Raw genomic sequence first — 22,958 nt, 5'->3', positions numbered from 1 at the left:
ATTCAGAGAGCGACAGCTCAGATGGCCGATCTAGTATTTGGCCACTTATTACATCATATGGGGAAAGGTTACGTCCAGTTTCTCATGCTTTGTATGGCCACAGAATTTCACACCCCTCCCGTAAAAAACAAACTGGACTGAACACCATGGCTTGCAAACGAACAAAGCATTGCATATGATCAGTGATTCGATGTAAAAAGTTCAGTCATACAAGACACTACTTCCCTGTCTGAGACAAACATTGTGGTTTGTGAATGGTGTTGATGTCATGGTGACCTTTAAGATTAATGAAGCACTAAACCTACCCGCTTAAAGTAATGCAGTGGGTTAAAGCTTGGCATCGGTCATCTGTTCTGTAAGCTTTCACTCCTGATGTGACATTCCGACTAAGATTTTATTAATCAGAATTTTCTCAGTGACCTTACCTGAAGTCTACAGCAGTAGCTTGATGCTGCCTCGAGGTTCGATATCTGGCAAAACATATTGGTGCCACTGTACACAAGCTCCAGAGAGTCTTGATCTCCACCCCAGTCGAGCCGATATTCTGAAATATCTGCCCCGGAGCTCGCACATGCCTGAAGAGGTAGGAACACATATGGGAATATGGATCTGGTCCAACAGCAGATGATTGCAAATAACAAGAAACATTACTGCCTTAAAGAATGCCACATTAAAAATCATTTGCTTTGGATAAGAAATGTAAAAAACATGTCATGTTCAGAAACGCAGGGAAGTGCAGATCTTGAGTTCATTAAAGTACAAGGCTACTGCCAAAAAATACATACATGGTATCGTTCTTATACTTGAAAACAACAACAACAAAAAGTTAACAAATTAATGCAACATGCTGCATGCCAATCTTTACTATGACCAAAAGCAGACCTCAGATATCCCAGAGCCAGTGGGAATGGGGAGAGATTAAGACACGTGAGCGATTAACTTCCTAGTTAAACGTTTGTGTCAGCACTATGGGGGGAAAAACAATTCACAGGGTCAATTAAATCCCTTTCAGCAGTGAGGTCTGGGCATTGGTGCCCAGGTGCAAAATACTGTTAACATACATCTGGGTGGGAGAACAAGGCCCACTGCATCAATTTTTCACTATTTTACAGAAGTTTTTCTTGAAAAACGCATCAGTCATTTTTCCCCTGTTTCATTTTCTTGATTCTTAGCTGCCTCTGTGTATGGATTTTGACAATTTCAGAGGAAATCATGTAATAGTATAATGTGTTGGACACATTTGTTTAATGTGGATGTGTATCTATCAGTCAGTTCATGGTGAAGTAGGATTACTCCAGACCTCTGAACATTTAATTTTTTTTATTATTATGTTTGAAGTAGCAACGTCACATACCTCCCAGCTAACCACAGCACAGGTGTGTGATGACATGGTGACATGTGGTGCCCTGCACTGGCCTGGGGGTCCTGCTGCTGTGGTTACCTCAGTTGCTTCAGAGTAAGGCCCATACTGTTGAGAAAAGTGGAAAGGGGACCTTTTACCTAGAAATTAATCCATTCCATTAAGACATTCTGTATACAAGGGATAAAAAGTCCAAGGGAGGCAAGCTACATAATTGAGCTTTTAGAAATATGCGTGCAAAAAAAAAAAAAAAAAGTGGGTTTATGGAAAGAACAGGGACACAAAATTATCATTTTTTAAGTGGCAAAAAGCAGAAATTATTAAAAGGTGACTGCACAGGGTTTTCACTAAAAGCATTTTGCTTTTGATGCATCTTTGAAACAGAACTCGACGTCATCACAGGACACATAACCTTGCCCAGTGAAACCGCCTCATCTTTCATGTTGAGATTGTCATTTTGTCAAAGTGACCTTTTGAGGACGGCTGGACCTGACGTGAGTAATGAAAGCCACAAACACGAAAAACATCCAACATGATAAAGTGTCATTACAGACCAGCATCATCCAATTTAAAATCCTTTCTCTTTCAAAGTTCACCATCACGTACTTTATAAGGATCCTGCAGAACCAGCAACGACACCAAGGACTTGTTTGGACTAATTAAATGTTTTCCATACTAAATGAAAATACTGGCCTGGGCACTTATTTGGAGACCAGCATTTCATTTTTTGTGTTGCTCTGGGCACAGCTAGTGGCTTAATTGCAGTTAAATGAACTCCAAAATTATGTGTTGGTTTTTCCCGAACTCCGCCATGCATATTTAATTGTTTCCAGCTCGATTTTGGGCATTAACATTTCTTTTCGGTGCCATACTTCCAAGTTGTTGTGTGCAATTAATGAGTAGGCATGGAAACATCGTTTTCGTCTTATTAGAGCTGGGTGCTTAGTTCACTGAATGTGCCACCTGGCTACTACTCGAGACTCTGGCATTATTAGAGCCTTCATGTTAACAGGTTCTTCAGACAAATTCCGACTCACCCCAGCATCATTTGCAGCGCGAACGCGGAACTTGTAGATGGCGCCAGGGAGCAGACTGCCCACCGTGCACTCTGTGGATCGTCCACGATAAACCTCCTCCTGCTCCAACGTCTCCTCCACCTTAAACATCTCCACGCTGAACTCCACTCCTAGACTTGCTCCATCGTGCGCTGGGGGATCTGGGGAAAAAAAAAAAAAAAAAAAAAAAAAAAAAAGTTAAGACGTGTCGAATACGGCATGGTATCAGTCATCATTTAATTTTTTTTTTTATTATTATTTAGAGGGACTGAAAAAGAATCTGAGGGAATATTAGGATGACCTAAGCAACATTTAAAAACACACACACACACACACACACAGGAGAAAGACAGCGAGAGGAATAGAGAGCAACAACACAAGGACTCTGACCGCTTCTTACATAGTAACAAACCTAACAGTTTCCTCAGCAACCTGTCAGACCGGGTAGCCAATCTATTACACTGACTGGGAACAAACTGTGCAAAAACAGGCCTGTTATTAACTGAGAGGAGAGCCAGACGCCGTACGGCTGATTTAGCCTGCTCTGCTATTTGAGTCAATCTTTTAAAAAGCACTGCACTTGACTTAAGGAAGTATTACAGTAGCATTACATTGAAAAACACACACACACACACACACACACACACAAAGCCAGAAGGAGGCAGGCATCAATCAGGCAAGAAGAATCTAAGAATGGTGCACAGAAATGGTTAAAGACTTGTTTTCCATCATATGCATCGCTTTTTAATCAACATTTCTAGGTTTTCAGATGAGCCAATCTACAGTGCTGATACAAACCAGAATGTGCACACACACACACACACACGCACAGAATAAAAAAATAAAGTCATAATTTATTTTGTATCCCCTAAACCTCTTTTTCACTTTTCAAACACAGACAACTCTCGTATACACTTGGTGCATATTATTTTGCATCATAATGAGCAAGTGAATGTAAACAAACTCAGGGCAGTCTCTGAGGTCACTTCCCAGAAGCCCACAATGAGAGAGAGCAATTCGTTTAAAAAAAAAAAAAAAAAAAAAAAAAAAAAGCACACACAAACATTGCATATATCCTCTCCCACAGACCAGAGTTCACATGAACACTAATGCCAGGCCTTTGCATTCATTAAGCCAGTTACACACAATGACAAACACAAAATAGAAATGTTGTGCTCTTTGGCTAATGGCTTACACAAATAGATAAACATTTCGTGCACACTCACCCACAAAATATCAATATATATTGTTTTTCTTATTTGCAAATAACTCCTTTGGTGTTGCCGCACAAGCACTGATGAAATAAGTGATTAAAAAAGTTTAACTCACCCCATTCTAAATTCACCTCCTTGTGCCTGACGTGGCCCACGACCCTCGGGGGAGGACAGGCTGCAGGAGGCAGGTTGAGAGTTTGGACACACAGGCTCACAGATCCCTAAGAGAACAGAGTAAATAAATCATATTTTATTACATATTACTTTTTTTTTGTTGCTGGTTTTATCTTGTACTGTCCACTTTCTGCTATAACATTGTAAATCCTGCACTCGTGGAACTAATAAAGGATCATCTTATATTATCTAATCTAATGAAAATTTGCGTCAGCATCAGCAAACCCCTAGCCATCTTGTAGTTTTGAGGCATCTTAAAACCCAAACTGATGCTTCAAAATGGAGATTATGAGTACAGCTATCAGCACAGGGGCAAAGGAACAAGATATGACAGGAAAGTACCTGACTCTGCCCTCCTGTGTTCACGCTGCACAGCCGTAGCGAGTAACAGGCAGCTGGCCTTAGTCCGTCACACACATGCTGCATACCTGGACCTCTGTACACATCATTCCACGGGCCCTCTGCAAAATATACACTCAATCCCACATTCTGAATTCATTTGGATCTTTTCAAGATTTTTTTAAAATTGCATCTTACCCCTTGAATTTCCTTCTGTGATTTCTAGAATATACGTCAAGGGGCCTGAACCACCATCGTCCTCTGGAGGTTCTGAGGCAAAAGTGTCAATGAATTAATATTACAATAAAATGACCATTCAGTTAAACTTGTTATAAGCCTTATCAGCATTGTTATAAGCCTTATCAGTCCTGTTTTTTCCAGGCCTATTTTTCACCTGCTGTTTGGACGAATGATTTTCATTTCCTAGTGAAAATCATGCAATGTAACTACCAGTATGTAATAACACTAACTAATTCATATTTAAGATTTCTTAACTCTGTCATAATGCATGTAAGCAAGTTTATCCATCCACAAGTCAAATACAACAGAAAAGCTACAATAAAAGCTCTGGTCACTTACGCCACATGACAGAGAAGCTGTGCGATGTTACATCATCAACCCGGAGGTCTGTAGGAGGTCCAGGCTTCTCTGGGCTCGTCTTACATACCAACACCGCACTGGGTCCGGTACTCCAATCTGCACTACATGCTCTGAGCTGCAGGTGGTGACAGAGAGACATCAGCGCCAAGTGCAACAGCAGGGTTCCGATTCTTGACGAAAACGAAATTTAACTTGGTCAAATGCAATTCATCTTCCTCTACCAATTATTCCTACAGAGGTCCTTCTTACATTGCTTTCAGCGTGGACTAAATCTGGTGACCGTAATTGTGTGATATGGGGAGACGCAAGATAATTGGCTGGTCAGAGGAACCTGATTGGCCAAATGGGATTTGGACAAAGTCTCACACAGGTACATGCATTTCATATCCGATCAGCAGTCCTAAAAAGAGCATATTGCCGAAGCCTCACTGTACTTCTGCAGGGCCTGAATAGAGGTGAACGCCATATCCAGTCTTTCTGATTTCATTTTCACTGCAACCAAAGCTGAGTGGAGCTCACCCTGAAGCTGTACTGTGTGCTGCGCCTCAGACCCTCCACCCTGCAACTCACGTCTGTACCACTGTACTTTGGATGGAACTCGGGTCCCTGCAGAGATATCATTTAAATACATTTAGACAACTGGTTAAAAGTGACTCCACAAGCAATGTGCCGAACACAGTTACATTACATTCAAATGAGAAAATGAGGCAAATTACAAAAAAGGCACAATCCCTTATTAAGGGCACTTCTGCAGAAACTGGCAACCCTGTGGAGCGTTTAGACACATTCTAAGAATTCCCAGGAAGCAGAAATGGTTCACACCTCCTCCTGACCCTCCAGGGTGTAGGTGATGGGCTCTTCCTGGCTGCAGCCGCTGGGTCGAGTCCATTCAAGTGTAACCCATGCAGAACCCACCTTCACCAGCCGTGGCGCAGGGGGGAGTTGGGGGTGGCTTCCAGTCGTCTGGAAGACCACCTCTGGGCTGAAGCCACTGGGGGAAGTAAAAAATAAATAAATAAATAAATAAATAAAAAGGACAGTCACATTTAAGAGCTCTTTTACAGGACTAATAAATATATAAATAAAAAGATCACTTCAGCAACTGCAGTAAAACCCTCAGTTTATGAATGACTGTAAACCTTTATGAGATTACGTTTGTTTGGTATTTATTTTGTTCTTGGAAGACAAATGCTGTACTGTAGTACTGGTAAATTTAGCCAGTGAGGACAGGTTTGGACTTTCTCTTCGCTAAGAGCGCATCTACACCCTGCCAAAGTCCCCATCCCCTTTCTAGTCCATTAACTGCAAGGACACCAGAGGCATAGTACAAAATGTGAAGCAAAGAGGGTCCATTAGGGACCTATGGATATACCTTTGTACCCTCTTAATGAACCTCATGTACAGATATGAGGAAAATATGTACACATTACATATTGTTTTGTACGCCCCAAACGCACGAACATAACAAATAAGCAGTTATTTATCCCAGTGTTGGGTTGGTGGGGGTTGGTGAAAAACTGCCTTGTAATATGGACTGAATGCAGATGTTTTACCTTGTATTCTACACATCACCGTCACAACACAGGATTTAAGCGTGAGTGAGGCAGTGTTTTTTTTTTTTTTTTTTTTTAAGGGAGTAGTACCTGGTCCCGATGTCGTTCAGCGCTGCCACCCGAAAGGTGTAGCCCATGCCAGGGCACAGCCGCACAACCTTGTAATGCCGCTGGCTGCCAAAGTAGCACTCTCTAAATATGCTGTTCTTCTTGCCCTGTTCAACACAAAGTATCCAGAGTACAGCCGTGATCAGGACGGTGCAGCAAAGGAATCCTGCAACAACCCTTGCAATACCGTGCAACACGACAAACATTAAGAATCATATTGCTGCATTTAGTTACCATCCCAACCAACTCACTTTATTTTCATATAGAACACGAAGCTGTCTGTTACTCGATTATTAAGGGGATTTTAGACTGTGGGGCGTGTTGAGGTCAGAGTGGCTCTGGAAGACTCGCATTGGTTTTCACACGCGAGCAATCCGGAGGAAATAAGCGCCAAAAGGCGACAACAGGAGCACGCAATCCTCGGCGTGTGGAAGGATGGAAGGTATTAACAGCAGAACCAGACAGAGGGAGCCATGGCACACAGATAACGACAAACAGTCACACTGCCTTGGAGAGTTACTGGCTCTGATGACAGAGTCTCGTCCAAACCAAACACTTAGATCATGTCTCACACATTCTCCATTCCTCTAATCTGTGATCTACAATTGATCTACCCTGAATAATATTATTTAAAATCAGATTTTAGAGCTTTAATCCAATTGAAGGGGCTTAATCATGGTAAGCTGCTGGTGCTCGAACTGGCGACTACAGAAGGCGCTTTGGAGCGCAGTAAAATAAGAAGCCATTCAGCAGCTCTGGAAAAGCAGACAGCGCATTGATGAGAAGATCAGAGTGGAAACATGTCCATCAATAGCATCATTCATGGCCTGAATGAACACAAACAGGGCCTGTCAACAAGGCAGAGAGCAACAGACGAGTCCGTAATTCATTGAGGAAGAGGAATATGGACTACTGAGTCAACTAAAGGGTGAGTAAAAACATTCTCCGTAAACATTTGAGATGTATAGCTAGACGTGAAAGGCAAACACTTTCAGGGAAGCAACTCACCTCATCCCACTCCAAAATGTAGTTTGTGATTCTTGATCCGTTGTCTACAGGGGGCTGAAAAGCAGACATCAATGGCATTACGTAACTCATCAGAATATAAATGGTTAAAAGAACCTACTGCTGGCCCGCAAATAAACTGAACTCCACACTGGGCATGCAGGACCATAAATCAGAACTCAATGTACCACTGCTCCCAGTTCCCAGCATGCAGTGGGAATTGTGCACACTCCTACCTTCCACTGTAGACTAAGGAAACTTTTGGAGCGGTGGGACAGTCTGGGAGCTTGAGGGATATCTGGAGGTCCACAGTGAGTGGTGAAGGTTGCTGGCTCGGAAAATGGCCCCCTGACTGCATTACAAAATGCGCTTACTCTGCAGAAAGAAAAAAAACACACACACACACACACACACACACACACACACACACACACACACACACATATATAACCGAGTGCCTACTGCAAGGGTGGATAATAAAAAAAATAAAATAAAAACACAGACCAGAAGGTAGAAGAGGTCCCTGTTTAAAAATGCATTGAGTATTGACAAATGCTTTGTTCACTAAAAGATGTGCTCTGAGGCAGAAATGTGGTGCAATGATAAATAAAAGCACCACTGGAGAGTCAGCAGGCCCTGTTCTTATGCTTCAGCTGAAGCGATGAATTCCGATAATGTGGGTAAACCTAGGCCGTAGGGGTTTTGAAGACCAAATCAATAAATAAAAAATGCAACCTACCGGACGTGGTAATCTGTGGCTGGTCTGAGATCAGTGAGGTGGCACTCCAGAAGCTCTCCGCTGCACAAGATATAGAGTTCAGGCATTTAGAACTAACCCAGGGCTGTGTTCAATATGTGGCATTTTGCACCAATACATAAGGCATCACTTGTTCGGGTCAGGTCTCTTACCTGTACACCACCCGATATTTTCCATCACTGCCTTTATCGGTCAGCATCAGTTCATAGCCACAGGAGATGGGGGTGCCGTCCCCCTGTGCCGCCCGAGCCCAGGACACCAGCGCCGATCGAGACTGTACCTTAGACACCTGGGTGCAGTAAAACGCAAAGAGCCTCGCATCACTGCCAACTCTGCATACCTGGAACTGCTTTGCAGCTTGATACAAATTGAACTGGGAAACGATGGCTCTGGTTCGGGACTCCACGGGACGCAAAACAGAGATTGGGTTCAGATGGTATGAAATTATACCAAAGCCCGACAGGAATGGTTTTGATCTCTCCTTTGGCAGTGCGGTGTGGCTTAAAGATGACAATGACAGAAATCATTTTTTGTACAATGAAGAACACACTCTTGAATAAAAATGGGGATCGAGAAATTCTATGAAAGCCTGGAGTCAGACAGATCACAGAAGAAAGCTATTCCAGTAATGGAACTGATACCATGTCAATGTCAAGTGTCCCTTATAGACCAAATAAATATCACCAGACAGGTTCTTTTGGAATTTTTTCTTTCTTTCTGATATTTATTTAGCATCTGTACACATGCCTTTGTTTCACCACCCACTTCATCAACGAATGATCAGACAGGGTTAACTATAATAACTGTGTTATCATAATGTACAGGCTTTTACACTTTACACACAAAAATAATAAGTAAAAATATGTATTTTTGTTCCATGGAGTACATGTTTCTAGGACAGGTCTAAGGAATAAAAATAAATAAACTAGAATCCATGCGAAACACCCTGTTCACAGGGTGCTCTAAACAGGCATCTCTATCACCGTTGAATCAGAGTACAATATCTGATCGCTCAAGAGCTGTAAAAACTACACATTACCGAATAAAGAACACAGTCCTTGACACACTGTGTACGTATATGTTGATATTCTTGAGAAGGTATGTCCTACTACCGGCACACAGGTCACAATGTTCCCAGTTGCTCAATTGGAAACCACAGCCTTAAATGGGAATAATAAACCTGACAAACATAATAACAGGAGGGGAGGGAAAACACATGACCGGCAGAATACTACTGCCCCCTGGTGACATGACAGTCGCACACGCATATACAGCAACGGGATTGTCGGCGTAATATAGAACCGGGCTTTAAAGCAATTGTAAAAAAAAACACTTTTTGGCTGACTTTTCAATTGAAAAAATACGTTCTAAATAACTAAACAAGCTTATGGCCATTATTAAACCATTTGATAACACTACGTTAGAAAGACTAGAAAAGGATGGGGAAAATGGAAGGTTTGGGGGTACTTGGTGGGTACAATCATCAAATCATCTACTCAACATGTTGAAGGAGTGTTGGCGTTGGTGATTAAATTCACCAAATAATGGACATGGAATGACTGTCATAGGAATTATAATTGATTATTAATAGTATACAAGCAAGTGCAATTGATGTTACCCCAAAAGCCTATTTTTAGCACTGATTGTGACACAGACCTGTGGTCTCCCCATTCCTGAGAGCATCTCTTGGACTCTTCTAGTCTCCAAATTGTGATCTGCAACAAAAAAAAACAACAAATTTTACAAATGAATAAACAAGAATAACAAGAAAGAAAAAGTAAATAAATATAAAGAGGCCAGAGTGATTGTGCATGGGTCTGTGTTCTGTGATGTGATTGGGGTGACCGGCCTGCTTTCCACAGACCCTGTGAGGTTTTCAGCAATGAGTCACTGACCGGATCAAGCCAGGGCACAGTGATCTTGGCTGACCTCAGCTATTGGCCAACTTTTTCCCTCCAAAATGCTGCTGGGAATAAGCATGAGGAGATGGGGAGATGGGAACTCGTACAGGTTTTTTTTTTTTTTTATAATACACATAAAACAGGAAAAGCAAAACCTTATATTCATTCTCCGGGTTTCAGTTTGTTTTGTTTGGACCAGCTCTCCAGAAAATCCCCAAACTTTGGGGGGAAATAAAGCCCCACATGCTCTTTCAAAAGGCCTGAAAATAAGTCAAATCCTCATTTTAACAGAAATATGTAGATTATTTTTTTTAACAACATGAAGATGGCCCGTTTAGGGCAAAATAAAGTTTGTCCTCCGAAGTGAACCTCTGGCTATTACACACCGATAGTGCTTCTTGCTCTTTTGTTTTCTTGCACTGTATGCTGCACTCCGGGCCTGTGCTCTCCAGCCACTGCCAAACAGGAAGAGATCTGGGTCTCATTAGAGTCTGCGGCTGCAAACAGCCAGACTGTGGGGATGGAGAGACAGAGTCAAGGAGTCATGGGAAAGGAAAGAGATGGAGAACAAAGACAGAGAAGAGAGGTGAGGAAAGAGATAAGACCGGAGGAGAAACAGAAAAGGGTGGGTGGAGGGGTGGTTCAAATTAGAAACAGGGTGGGGGGGGTTAATAAAGACAACCAAAGCAAGAGACAAAAAAATATGTTGTGGGGGGGGGTTAAAGAACCACACTGGAAAGATAGCCCCACAGATGTCACACTCAAAACCCCTCGTTTCAGAATCCAAATTTTTAGCAAAGAAAACAAATTTGTATTATTTGACCACAGGAGGGCGCCACATTCAACAGGTGGTCAAGACTAACAAACAATGTGGGGAAAAATTTACAGCCTGGGGTACCTTGCAGACCTCTTGGATGCCAGTATTAGGAAATAGCATGAGTGTGGTACAGAATCGGTGGGCTAAATCCCCCATAAACCCAGCAACACACACAGTGACAGGAACATGCGCACATGGTCTTTGTTTCACAGCAGCTGACTGACCATAATAATGACTTTTATATAGCTCCCACGAGGCAACTGAAATACACACGGGAGGGGAAAAAAAAAAAATACAGCCACCGCTACTGGGAGCTGGACAGGCCTCCTTCCCTCCCACAGACACACAGCCCGGCACGTCTGGGGCGGTGTGGTCCGACAAAGGCGGTTCCGAGCTGCCCAGCATTAATCATCCGAATTAATTAAAGAAAAACACCGTCACCGCTGGCAAGACACCCACCCGAGCGCCGGGCGGACCACTGTGTCAGGGGGTGTGTGAGTGGAGAGAAATTCACAGTGAGACTGATTTGCTTTGGGGACATTTTAGCAGTATCACCGTCCCACATGCGGGACTGTGTGGATTAATTTGTATGCACAAATATTAATGAAAAATATGAAAAGTTCCAGTTCTTTAGACTGCGAGTCAAGCTACTGTTCAAGATATTCTTAGAAAACAAAAGCCTGTAAACAACACTAAGGTGACCAGCAGAAGAATAGCTAATACTGATTAACTGCAAATGGCTATTTACATTTACAGCATTTATCAGACGTCCTTATCCAGACCGACTAACGATCAGTAGTTACAGGGACAGTCCCCCTTAAGCAACAAGGCTATTAACACCCAGTAATAAATGTAATATAGTAATAAAATGTATAAAATATTTGCATACTACCCTCATAACCTTTCAATTAAAGTATAGTGACAATTTCAGGGACATGTCGATTGCTAAATGTATGGTGTATGAAGTTATTGCGCTTAAATCCTGTCCAAATCACTGGACGTGAGCGGACCGTGCAACAATTCGTCTGAAGGACTACGTGCTGCATGAGGCCACGGGGCAGTGACGCGCTCACAGCCTCTGTTTGCGCTGGCAGGCTCCCACTACCAGGATGTGGCCAAGTCTGTTTACTCTTCACACCGAGCTGTTGCTCTGGGGGAGGACGTGTACACCGAGGGACGGCAGGATGGGGGATGAGAAGGAAGGTGATAGACGAATGCAAAGGCGGGGGACAAAGACTACAATGTGTGAGAATGTAGACTCGCACAGCTGGCGAACAGCATGACTTCGCACACTTTGCCCGAGCCCCGCTCCGAAAATGTTCCAGTGAGCTCCAGATAGCGCACAGCAAGACACCGAGCGGGAACGCGAGCACAAGCGCCATCACGCGCTGATGACGTGACTGTGGTGCGCTTCAGTTCTACAGTAACGGCCTGCCGCACATATGGCCGAGTTGGGATTTGAAATACGAATATTTGTATGCATGACTTGCAGTACGTACAAAACACTCATACCAGACATGTGGGCCCACCCTCGGGCGAATAAACATGCTGCCTTTTCAAAATGTTATTACTATGAAGCATAAGAAACACTTAAAACTGCATTTTACAGTCTGTAGTAACACATTTACGCACAGGGCCTCCAGCAGCTGGTTGGTGAACAAGACGTATCAGCCGAGTTTTTGCACCGACATTCACTTTGCGTTCTTAAATTGCCGCGAGTTGAATCTGTCCCATGCGCGAAGTTGTTACACTGACATTTGATTTGTTTTATTAATGCATCAAATCCAGGAGCCTTGCGTGGGCCCAAACATAGCGGACATGTAGAGTAACCCTCTGCTGGTGACACGATGTTTCACAGTACGGTGAGGCAGGTTAAGTACAGTATTATATTGTCTATAATACACCGGTCCAACCCTAAACCCTCACCCTGCTGGTCTGCTGGGTCCGAGCTCTTGGGACTTCCCCTTGACCGGCGCTCCGGCCTCTTGTTGCCCGGGCTTCCGCTCCCGTGACTCTTCCCGTGCCCGTTGGTGGTGGAGCTGCACGCCGAGCTGGTCTTGTAGTTGTTCTGCTTCTTGGGCGGGGGTTTACAGTACGGCTCCTCGCGGCCAATGAAGGAGGACATGGCGTACAGCGGAATGATCTCTAAAGGACAGGTAGACAGTGGAGATGTAAACACCTTGGGGACAGAATCGGTTTTTAGAAACTTACGGAACATTTTTTTATATCGCTGCTCCACCTCATTAAAAATGTACGTCCCATAGAGCGGACAAACTTAAACTCACCCTCTGGGTAAAAGAGGCGATGTTGGTAAAACTGGGTGGCCACATCGCTTGGGCTGGCAGGGGGGTAGTATGCTGTGTGCGAGGCAGGGATAAACTGGGGGTGTGCGATGTAGGGTGGGGCCAGCGGGTGACTGGGTGGCGAGAGGGCCGGAGAGTAGCTGGGAGGGTAACACTCTGAGTGAGGGGTGACCACCACGCGCCGGACCCCAGTGTTGTCCTCCAGGACCTGCCAAATGACAAAAATAAGTCTAACTAACTAACTAAAAAAATAGTAGGCTGCAGTCTACAGAAACAAATCCCTCCAGTTCTTTCCATCTGGCCAGTCATAATAATTACTGCCCACTCAAATAATAGAGGACATGCTTCAAATTTTGCATTCCTAAAATTGTTGAGAACACCGACAGCTGCAGCATTGGCAGCAATCCCCCAGCATGCGGCAAAAAAAAAAAAAAAAAAAAAAAAAAACTAGCAGGGGACAACGACTCACAGTGTCAATGCAACAGTTCGTTTCAGCCTGCCTGGCATCATGACGGTCTGAGGGGCATTTTAGAACTGGCGTGCTATGATGTGGTCTTTTGCCCTCTGCTTACCAGCATCTGCTACCCAACCTGACTGCTGAATGAACGAGAAGCGATTGCAGCTTTTTGTGAAGGATTTCTTTTGGTTTTTGTTTGTTTTTCTGTGACCCAAGCACAGCAGCATATCAAAATTCTAATAGTCATACATTTGAATATGCTTACTTCATTAGACGTAAAGTGTTTTTAATGTGAAATTAATGTACAATGTTTAATTAATTAAGAAAATGCATTTATTATTCTCTCAAAGTAGGACTGTAATCCAGGAGATGTTACTTGGAAAGCAGAGCACTTTTTAACTAATATCTTTATCTTTTTTAAATTAAAGTACTGTGGCTGAAAGGGCTAAATAATATTACAAAAACAATGCACTCTTCCATATTATCCTAATTATGAGGTGCACTAGTACCTTTGACAAACAGTTTCTGACTGTTTTTGGTTAATGTGGCTGATTGAGACCACTGGAGGGTGAACCATGTGACCTGGTTCATGACCTAAACAGTTAAGGTAGGGGGGGGGACCATGAGATTTAAAGCCCCTCCAGAGACCAGAGAAAAGACAGACGACCCTGGACACTAACTCACTATGACAACGCTGAGGATCAAGACTGGTAAGGGTTTCTTTTTTTTTTTTTTTGGTCCCATCACATGGCTTGTTTAAAAAAAAAAAAACTCTGCTGTTCTCAAGAGGTGCAGGGCAACTTTCATTATCTCCCACACTTCCCTCCCTCTTTTCTTTCCTCCTTTTTTGACCTTTCACTAAAATGCCAGCGGGCCTGACCTTTCCCTGAGTGTTGGGTGTCACTGCTCCAAAGGAGTTTGTCACAGTTACAGAACACTTCAAATTGTTCAGTGTATGACTACGTGCCCCAGCCTGCCTAAGCTGTGTGTGTGTGTGTGTGTGTGTGTGTGTGTGTGTGTGTGTGTGTCCGTTGCATTACAAAGAAAAGAGGAGGGGGGGAGAGGAGACAGGAATGTGCCCCCCTCCTCTTTAAAATAAGTTTCCCCCCTTAACAAAACCATTTAATTCCTTCACTGTTACCTGGGAGATGTAGCCCGGAGGCACGTGGATTGGTGGTATGGAGCCATTGGGTGACATCATGGGAACTTCAGCTGGCCCTAATAAAGCAGAGAAAAGAAGACGGACGTCACTCAGGAGAAAAGAGAAGGCATATTGTAAGAGGACACTGTTCTTCAGGACCACCTCAAATATTCAGAGCTCATTCATAAAGCCCAACATCTCTGCGTGCCTCAATATAAACCGGAAACCTATATCAATAACAAAATGGCATGAACCGGTTCAACTAAATCCAGCCAGGGTTTTATTCGGGGCTTCAATAGGAGATTCTCCCAAATCTGTACAAGATGGAAGAAGAACCTGAAAAAGGCTACAGTTACATTAAAGAAGAAGATTAACGTCATTGTAAAGGAGCTAAGAAACAGAGCTGAACAAGAGCAACTGCAAAGTTGTCCATTGTGGACTACTTCTCACACACGACCCCATATCAGTTCCATACTTGTTTTCATTCATCATGGGCCCAGAGAATCATGAACAATGATGAAATTTTGCACCCTTATTTGTCTTGTTTGCCCACATGCTACATGAAACTTGAATGCCTTTATACGCACTGAAACACCATTTAAACATGAACAATGGAACAACGAACATATTTACATATGAGTTAACTCCATTCATATGTTCAGAAATCTATTTACTGTAATTTTTGTAACATGGATGGGAGTGGTGGAACTGTGGGGTGACTGTACGGGTCTAGCGGTTTTCGGAATGCATTTATTATTTTAGTCCAAAAATATACTTTTTCTGACCTTGCAGCAAGATGGTTGGGTGTATAATGATAAATTGGACTCATAAATCTTTTCAAGACTGACGCTTTGACAAATGGATTGCATTGGTCTGACTCATCATGAACCATTTTGAAAATAAAAGAGTCAAATGGAGCAAAAATTCTTAAATGTATTATTATACCCGAGCATGAACACTGGCAAGCTATATCTCAAAAATTAGGTGTGTGGTTTAGATACTCAACCCTTTAATTCCAGAACCAAGAAATAATAGGGCATTGTTTTTTTACCTTTAGTTTTTAAGCCCTCTAAAAAAAATGTAAAAATAATAAGAATTTGAAAGTCTGTCTCATGATACTTTTAGCATTACCCATTACAAGTATGGATTTTTTTTTTTTATTGTATCAACATTGATACTACGGGCAATGTAATCATGCTCTGTATTGGGATTGCAATTCCTATCTTCCACTTCAGCATCTGTCTCTACAAGGCCCTCTGTCAATCAAACTGCAATCAAGCAAGTGAACTTCCATTTATCCATCTATAAATTAACCATTGCTTAGATATTTATGAATTGTGCCCACTGTATTGAGAAATATAAAAGACAAATGCATATCACATCCAGATTTACCACTATCTTTCCATTTATACCAGCTGTATGTTAAAACTGTTGTAGTTCAAAAGGTAGAAGACAAGCATCAAATTGCATACAAAAGTTTTGTTTTTTTTGCAAAGTTTATATCTCATGGTAGTACAATGGGCCTCTTCCAAATATAATCCTATACAGGTTGACATCGGGCAAACACACCAACTGGGTTGTTTTAAAGCACCAGTAGCAGGAGATCTCCTGCTGAGAACCCCTCTTTCCCTGCATAGCAGGTGAAGTGATTGTCATTGTAAAACACTGCAGCACAGCACACGATGCACACAACAAAATGTGTCCTCTGCTTTTAACAATCAAACTTAGTGACCAGTGGGCAGCCATGACAGGCGCCCGGGGAGCGGTGTGTGAGGACGGTACTTTTGCTCAGTGGCGTGAATCCCGAACCGGCAACCTTCTGATTATGGGTCGGTTTCCTTACCCGCAAGGCGATCAGACCTCTCTCAATCACTGTTATAACAGAAATAAAACCCAAAACGCAAAAGTACAGCAGAAGCTCAGACAGAGACGTGCCACATAGTTTCCAAAACAGTTCCCTCTTTCTCTCTCTCGATCACACAGGAGTTGGAGTGGAGGGTTGGAGGTGGATACGGTGGTCAGACCGGCAGCTGTTAAACACATTTGTACCCCCCCACCAAAAGCCCAGAGGTGAGGCGGCATGACCGGCCACAGGAGCGGAGGGTCCGTAAATCACTGGAGCTCTCTGATGAATTTTACAGTTGATTGCAGTCTTCAGTCCCCGAGCCCCACCCTCCAGCCCAAAAGACTATTGTTGGGTGGAGTGGAGGTGGGGTGCTGCTTGTGCTGCTCTCTCAGTGAATGGAGAGAAAGAATGCAACCTCCTTCCACGTACAACAGGAGCCTCGGGCAAAATGAGGGAACCTGATACGGGCACAAATATGAGGACAAGCTCCTGTTTAAATTCGCAGGGGGACACGAGGCGTCGGCAGGGCAAACCCACAACAGCAGGACCCACTCACATTGTTCAAGAAGAAAATAAAAGAAAGAAAAGGGAAGAGGAGAAAAAAGGGCTCCTTCAGGTATGCTGAAGGGTCAAGGGAGGGCCCCACAGTCTCCACCACCACCACCACCCTGAGAACCCAAGCCCCGGGGCCGGGGAAGAGACGGCGGGTGGGGGTGATGGGGGTGGTATGTGGGGAGGGGTAGCTCCAGCCTCTCCACCGCTGCATCCAGACCTCTTCAGAATAACAGGCCCCTTTCAGCCTCGCCTTGCTGCAGAGAGGAGCGAACACTGGAGCCTTCACCGCCAAGACGCTGGGCAAACAGCAGCATTCCACCCGTTCTGCTGGACGGGGGAGGGAGAGACTGTCCGAAAAGGGACAAACTGAGTGATAAATATAGGACAGACAGACAAAATATGAAACAAAAAAAAAAAAAAACAATGTTTTTTTTTTTTTTTTTTTTTTAAATCAAGGATGAGGAGATGTGGTTTGAGCAGAGAGGACGACACAAATTGCAGAGAGAATAGAAAGGGGGTGCAGAGAAAATCGAGAGAGATGGGGGGGGTGACTACACTCCCTTGCCAGGCTTCCCAGGAGCAAGCAGAGGGAGTGGGGCCTCATCTCCAGAACAAGCCCCTCTTTGTGCTCCCGACTGAAGGCTTTTCCCCTCTCCGGAGGCCTGCAGTCAGGGTTGAGGATTCCTCGCTTGGGCCACCGAGCCCCACAGGAGGCTACGGCACCACACCACCACTCCTACACACACCGGGAAAAGTGTGCGCGCCCGTCCTATTCTCTCAGTTACGGAACTACTTTGGTGAAAGTAAGGACCTGTTGAATCCAAAAAAGAATAAGGACATTCCGAGAGCAAATCTACACGTGTGTGGAGTGGAAGTGGGAAGAAAGCATGGGTTCCTTAAGCAGAAAAAAAAAAAAAAAAAAATCCACACTAATTTAGTTTGGAAAGTTAACTTGGCCAGACAGAGAGACGACAGCAGAGCGAGAGCAACTGAAAAAGAGAACAGTTTTTTTTTTTTCCCTCCTTTTCTCAGTGAGGAACTTGGAATGGCTGTAAAGATTTAGCCAAGAGAGGGGGTGGGATGGGGTGTAGACATACATGTGCTCTCTGTGTACATACATTTCCGTGTGTGAGGACAACAAAATAATGACACACATTCAAGGAGCAGCACGAAGACATTTTTTTTTTAAATTTAATTTCAGATGTCCTTGTTGGACATTAAAACAGGCAGGATATGGAAATTACGGAAACAAATTTACAATCAATCTTCCCATGAGCACATAAACACTGTATGAACTGAGCATGGGTGCATAAATCCTGTTTCTGTAATTAGATCCACGCCGCAGGAGCGCCAGCGCCGTACACGCGATGAGAAACTGTACACAAAAGCATGTGATTGCGTTGCTCATTGTCTGTGCTGTAAACACCATCAGCATCATCTCTGGAGTGGGGGCAAAAGTAGAAGCGGCGCAGTCTGGGGGAGGTGGGGTCAGGGGACCGTCTGGAAGGAGGGGCGTCTGAGGCGCTACAGACGTTTGCATTCTTAGACACAAATCTAACCCTGATTCCTTTGCCATTACATCGTCTTTAAAACACAGCTGGTTTTCCAGGGCCAGGACAGACCTTGGACGGTTACCATAACAATATCTGAAAAAGAAGTAGTCACAAGTTCCCTTTCTCCAGACAACACTATTCATACTTATGAAGGTCTAGATTAAACAGCATCTTAAATGCCAGGCCTGCTGTACAGGTTTGGTGATGGTAAAAAGGAACAAAAGCAGTCCAGATACAGTCAGTCAAACTCAAGATTAGGATCAGATGCAGCCTTGGACACACATCATGAAGAGATTTGGGAGCATCTGAAGTCGGCACAGAAATATTGACGGCCACCTTCAAACTGCCCACTAATTCCTTGACAGGATAGAGAATGTTGTTGGGATTCAGGGAATAGCCCTTGTATGGTTCAGATCATATTTGACTGACCGGTATCAATTTGTGGACACCAATGGTGATTCGTCTTCACATAGTAGAGTTTGGTGTTCCACAAGGTTCTGTCCTAGGTCCGTTGCTATTTTCCTCATACATGTTACCTTTAGGTGACATCATTCGAAAACACTGTATTAGCTTTCATTGCTATGCTGACGACACACTGTTCTATTTATCAGCCAGATAAGAGGCAGCAGCTCAGAATTAGTCTGAAGGACATTACACAGTGGATGCTCACCAACTTTCTTCTGCTAAACCGTGATAAGACAGAAGCTCTTATACTTGGGTCTGGCTGACTACATCATAACTGGATAGCCTTTCTATCTCACCAAGTACTGAAGTAAAGGATCTAGGTGTCCTCATTGATGCAGTTCTCTCATTCAATTCGCATGACAGTCACCACTACCTTAACAACTACAGCTTCAGGGATCTTCAAATGGACCAGTAGCATCATATGGTGTACATAACGTGTCTGTTGACACTGGACTACACTTTGGATTTCTGCACCTCTACAACTGTAGGACTTTTTCTCTTATTGGACAAATCACCAACCCTGCACTGACACCACCACTCTACCCTGGAAGGGGGTCCCTCTCTGTTTCACTCCTTCCCAACATTTCTTCCTTTCCTTTTTTCCTCTCTCATAGAGTTTTTTTGTGTGGGTCAAGTGTGGACGGGTGTCAACTGTAGGGCCCATCAAAGCCCATTGAGACACACTGTATGTTGTTGTGATTCATCGATGCCATTGATTGACTCAATGCAAAAACAAACAAACAAATAAACAAATAAATAAATACTTTGATGCAAAATACACTAACCAGTGCATCAGAAGCAAAACAAAAATGGCGGCGCTGGCCAGCAGTAGAATTGGAGCACAAACACCTGAAGAGGTGGTATCCTGGTGCAGCGAGTTCAGATGGCAAAACTCAACTCCCCACTTTATACTGCAGGAAAACGACCCACTTAGTGCCCGTATGCATGTAGCATGCGCATGACATGCAGAGTTGATCAGTTTGTTTAAAAAAAAAAAAAAAAAAAAAAAACAGCATTCTGCAGCATTCAAAATTTTATTCATTTTTTTATTTACCCGTCTACAGTATTTATGTTTTCAGGGACAAGAAGAGCAGGGCGGAGGACTACTTCCACAAAAAAAAAAAAAAAAAAAAAAAGTGGGTTGAGTTTTCAAAATGAAAAAATGTGTTAAATTGTGTTGGTTCAGGAAGAACACCATAGTAGGATGGTAAATTCCATTGTTCATTAAAACAAATTCTGTTTTAAATTTTACATTAGTTATTGTATTCTTTTAGTTTGCTCTGACGAAGTATTCTTGATTATTTTGCACCTATTTCACTCTTAATTTATATACATATATTGGAATATTATTAAATGTTTTTTTGTAATATGCATGTTAAAATGTAAAAATTGCCATATTACATTCAAGCCATTTGGGAGACGCCCTTATCCAGAGCGATTTACGATCTTTATTCACTCTGTTGTAGTTTCTATACATAAGTCAGACAATGAGAAGTTAATCCAAATATTCTCTAAAGGGGAATGTCTTAAGCTGCCGTTTGAAAATACTCAGTAACTGAGCTGTTCTGACCTCAAGGGGAAAGTCATTCCACCACCGAGGAGCCAAAACAGAAAAGAGTCTAGATGAGGGTCTTCCTTTTACCTTCAGAGATGGAGGGACCAGGCATGCAACTACTGGAGGTAGTTGTAATTAGTCAATTAATGTGGAAATAATCCAAAAATTGAATCAAACAGATTCTAAAAAAAATTGAAGTTATAATTAATCGCTATATTAATCATTAAATTTTTTTTTTTTTTTTTAAATCACATGTATAGATTTATAAAATCTTGCTGCTAATTGACTATTGAGGATGAGAAAAATAGGGCTGGGGGATATGGCATATAAGTTATATTGCCATATAAATTGAACCATAAACAGTAGACTATGTGGAATATACATATTTTGGTATAAAATTTGATAGGTACATTTAAATTAGGGCTGAAACGATTATTCGAATAACTCGAATAATTTGATTCCAAAAAATATTCGAGGAAAATTCTTTGCCTCGAGGCTTCGTTTAATTAGTCACCAAAGTCCATCAATTATCATATCGCTCCCGCGGAGCTGCGCAGCACCGGAATCACTTTTCTACATGGACTGTTTGAACTAACACGCATTTCAAAGATTTAAGGAGGCGCGATTTATTGGCGGAAAATTAAGATACCAGTGTGCGTACAAGGTATAAAATGTCTGAAGTGTGGGACCATTTTACACTGCATGGACAACGTAGTGCGCTGTGTATACACTGTAAAACGGACCTATCTTACCATAGAAGTACTTCTTCAAAACTACAGCACCTTAACCGAACAAATCCTCACGTAAACCACGGACTCTGAGCTTCTACAAGGTATTGTATTTTTATGATTGCTAACTAACATTAGCGCTTCTTAGAACGTACATTATTTGTAATTATTTGTGTTATGAGTCGATAGTGATGAGGCATGATCTCACTCATGTAATTCATCCCTCCCGTGCGCCACACACACACAGATAGGTTACATCTCAAAACACATCTTCCCCATACATAAGGTAGTAATAATAAATGCAACAGATGGACAAATCTACATTCATTAGCATATAGATTTACTTTTGGGCGAGTTTGTAGCATTTGTTGTACATCACAGCGGTGCAGGCTTGCACATGCATTGCACACACATTTTAGTCATTATTATTTTGAAAGGTTCAAAGTTAGAAACTTTTAGCGAGTGCTTTTATTTTGTACAGGAAGTTGTTATGGGTCATATCCTGTTTCCTTATAATTAGTCAAGACCACACTAGAATTCAGTTGTGTGTAATCTGGGTCCATCGCATGTAATCCACACTGCAATCACCACAGATGCAATGTCGTGAGTACCTAATTTCATAAATTAAAGTGTTAGGTTAATGTTAAAGGCATTATTTGTTTAAGAAAAGAAACGTAAATGTATGTTACAAAGACAATTTATTTATGATTGTTAAACACATACAGGATGGTTAATTTATGTTTTTCTGTGTTATAGTTTTCACTCTGTCTCTGTAAATAAATGAAGTCACAGTAAATGGCTTAAAAGAAAACTTACGACGACTCGAGCCATTATTTGCGGGAAGAGTTTAACTGGCTGTATAGCTTCAGTTCCACACTGTAGTGAGGACAGCACACACATATTCTGAATGCCTTTGGCAGAATTCAAATGAGCCATTTTAATCTAGATTAATGTAGATAATTTTTTCTTACTATAGATTAATTCCAAGATTACAGTGAGATTAATCTAGATTAAGACAATTCATCTATGCCCACCTCTAATATATAAATATATATTTATCAAACGCCCTAATCCAGAGCGCCTTACAATCATTAGTTACAGGGACAGTCCCCCTGGAGCAATTTAAGGTTAAGTGTCTTGCTCAGGGACACAATGGTAGTAAATGGGATTTGAACCCGGGTCTTCTGGTTCAGGCGAGTGTCTTACCCACTAGGCTACTACCACCACATAAAATTGCACAAAGACAAACATTCTACCTACCTACCTCATCTGGATACAACTGAAAACTGAACTGTATTGTTTAAGTTGAATTATTAGGAATACTTGAATTGTTTATTTATATTTCCGTTTTACTATTTTGTACCTTTATACTTTTTTCCTCTTAATTCCCAGATGGGCTAAAGCAGGGGGTACCCCCCTTTTTCCTTTTTTAAATGAAAATAAAACTAAGGACAAATAGGCTACCCTGTGTC

General features: G+C 42.5%; 1 protein-coding gene across 6 annotated transcripts in view; it reads right to left on the bottom strand.

Moving 5' to 3' along the window:
- fndc3bb (fibronectin type III domain containing 3Bb) overlaps positions 1 to 22,958 on the bottom strand; it is a 49,146-nt gene that overhangs the window by 11,369 nt on the left and 14,819 nt on the right. For 4 of the 6 annotated variants that reach the window (XM_028967523.1, XM_028967526.1, XM_028967524.1 and 1 more), the window contains exons 4-22: positions 14,785 to 14,861; positions 13,169 to 13,394; positions 12,810 to 13,028; positions 10,453 to 10,578; positions 9,822 to 9,880; positions 8,318 to 8,454; positions 8,148 to 8,207; positions 7,645 to 7,783; positions 7,412 to 7,465; positions 6,386 to 6,510; positions 5,565 to 5,733; positions 5,262 to 5,348; positions 4,722 to 4,857; positions 4,341 to 4,412; positions 4,146 to 4,264; positions 3,745 to 3,850; positions 2,398 to 2,576; positions 1,355 to 1,468; positions 426 to 575 (exon numbers count right to left, since the gene is read on the bottom strand). In XM_028967523.1, coding sequence (XP_028823356.1) covers positions 426 to 575; positions 1,355 to 1,468; positions 2,398 to 2,576; positions 3,745 to 3,850; positions 4,146 to 4,264; positions 4,341 to 4,412; positions 4,722 to 4,857; positions 5,262 to 5,348; positions 5,565 to 5,733; positions 6,386 to 6,510; positions 7,412 to 7,465; positions 7,645 to 7,783; positions 8,148 to 8,207; positions 8,318 to 8,454; positions 9,822 to 9,880; positions 10,453 to 10,578; positions 12,810 to 13,028; positions 13,169 to 13,394; positions 14,785 to 14,861 — 2,354 coding nt within the window. The remainder of the gene's footprint in view (positions 1 to 425; positions 576 to 1,354; positions 1,469 to 2,397; positions 2,577 to 3,744; positions 3,851 to 4,145; positions 4,265 to 4,340; positions 4,413 to 4,721; positions 4,858 to 5,261; positions 5,349 to 5,564; positions 5,734 to 6,385; positions 6,511 to 7,411; positions 7,466 to 7,644; positions 7,784 to 8,147; positions 8,208 to 8,317; positions 8,455 to 9,821; positions 9,881 to 10,452; positions 10,579 to 12,809; positions 13,029 to 13,168; positions 13,395 to 14,784; positions 14,862 to 22,958) is intronic. The other 2 variants (XM_028967527.1, XM_028967529.1) reach the window with 1 other exon arrangement.

This window comes from Denticeps clupeoides, chromosome 2, assembly GCF_900700375.1.
Source record: "Denticeps clupeoides chromosome 2, fDenClu1.1, whole genome shotgun sequence".
Classification (NCBI taxonomy): domain Eukaryota; kingdom Metazoa; phylum Chordata; class Actinopteri; order Clupeiformes; family Denticipitidae; genus Denticeps; species Denticeps clupeoides.
The sequence above is the reverse complement of the archived record's forward strand: the minus strand, read 5'-3'. Positions and strand labels throughout refer to the sequence as shown.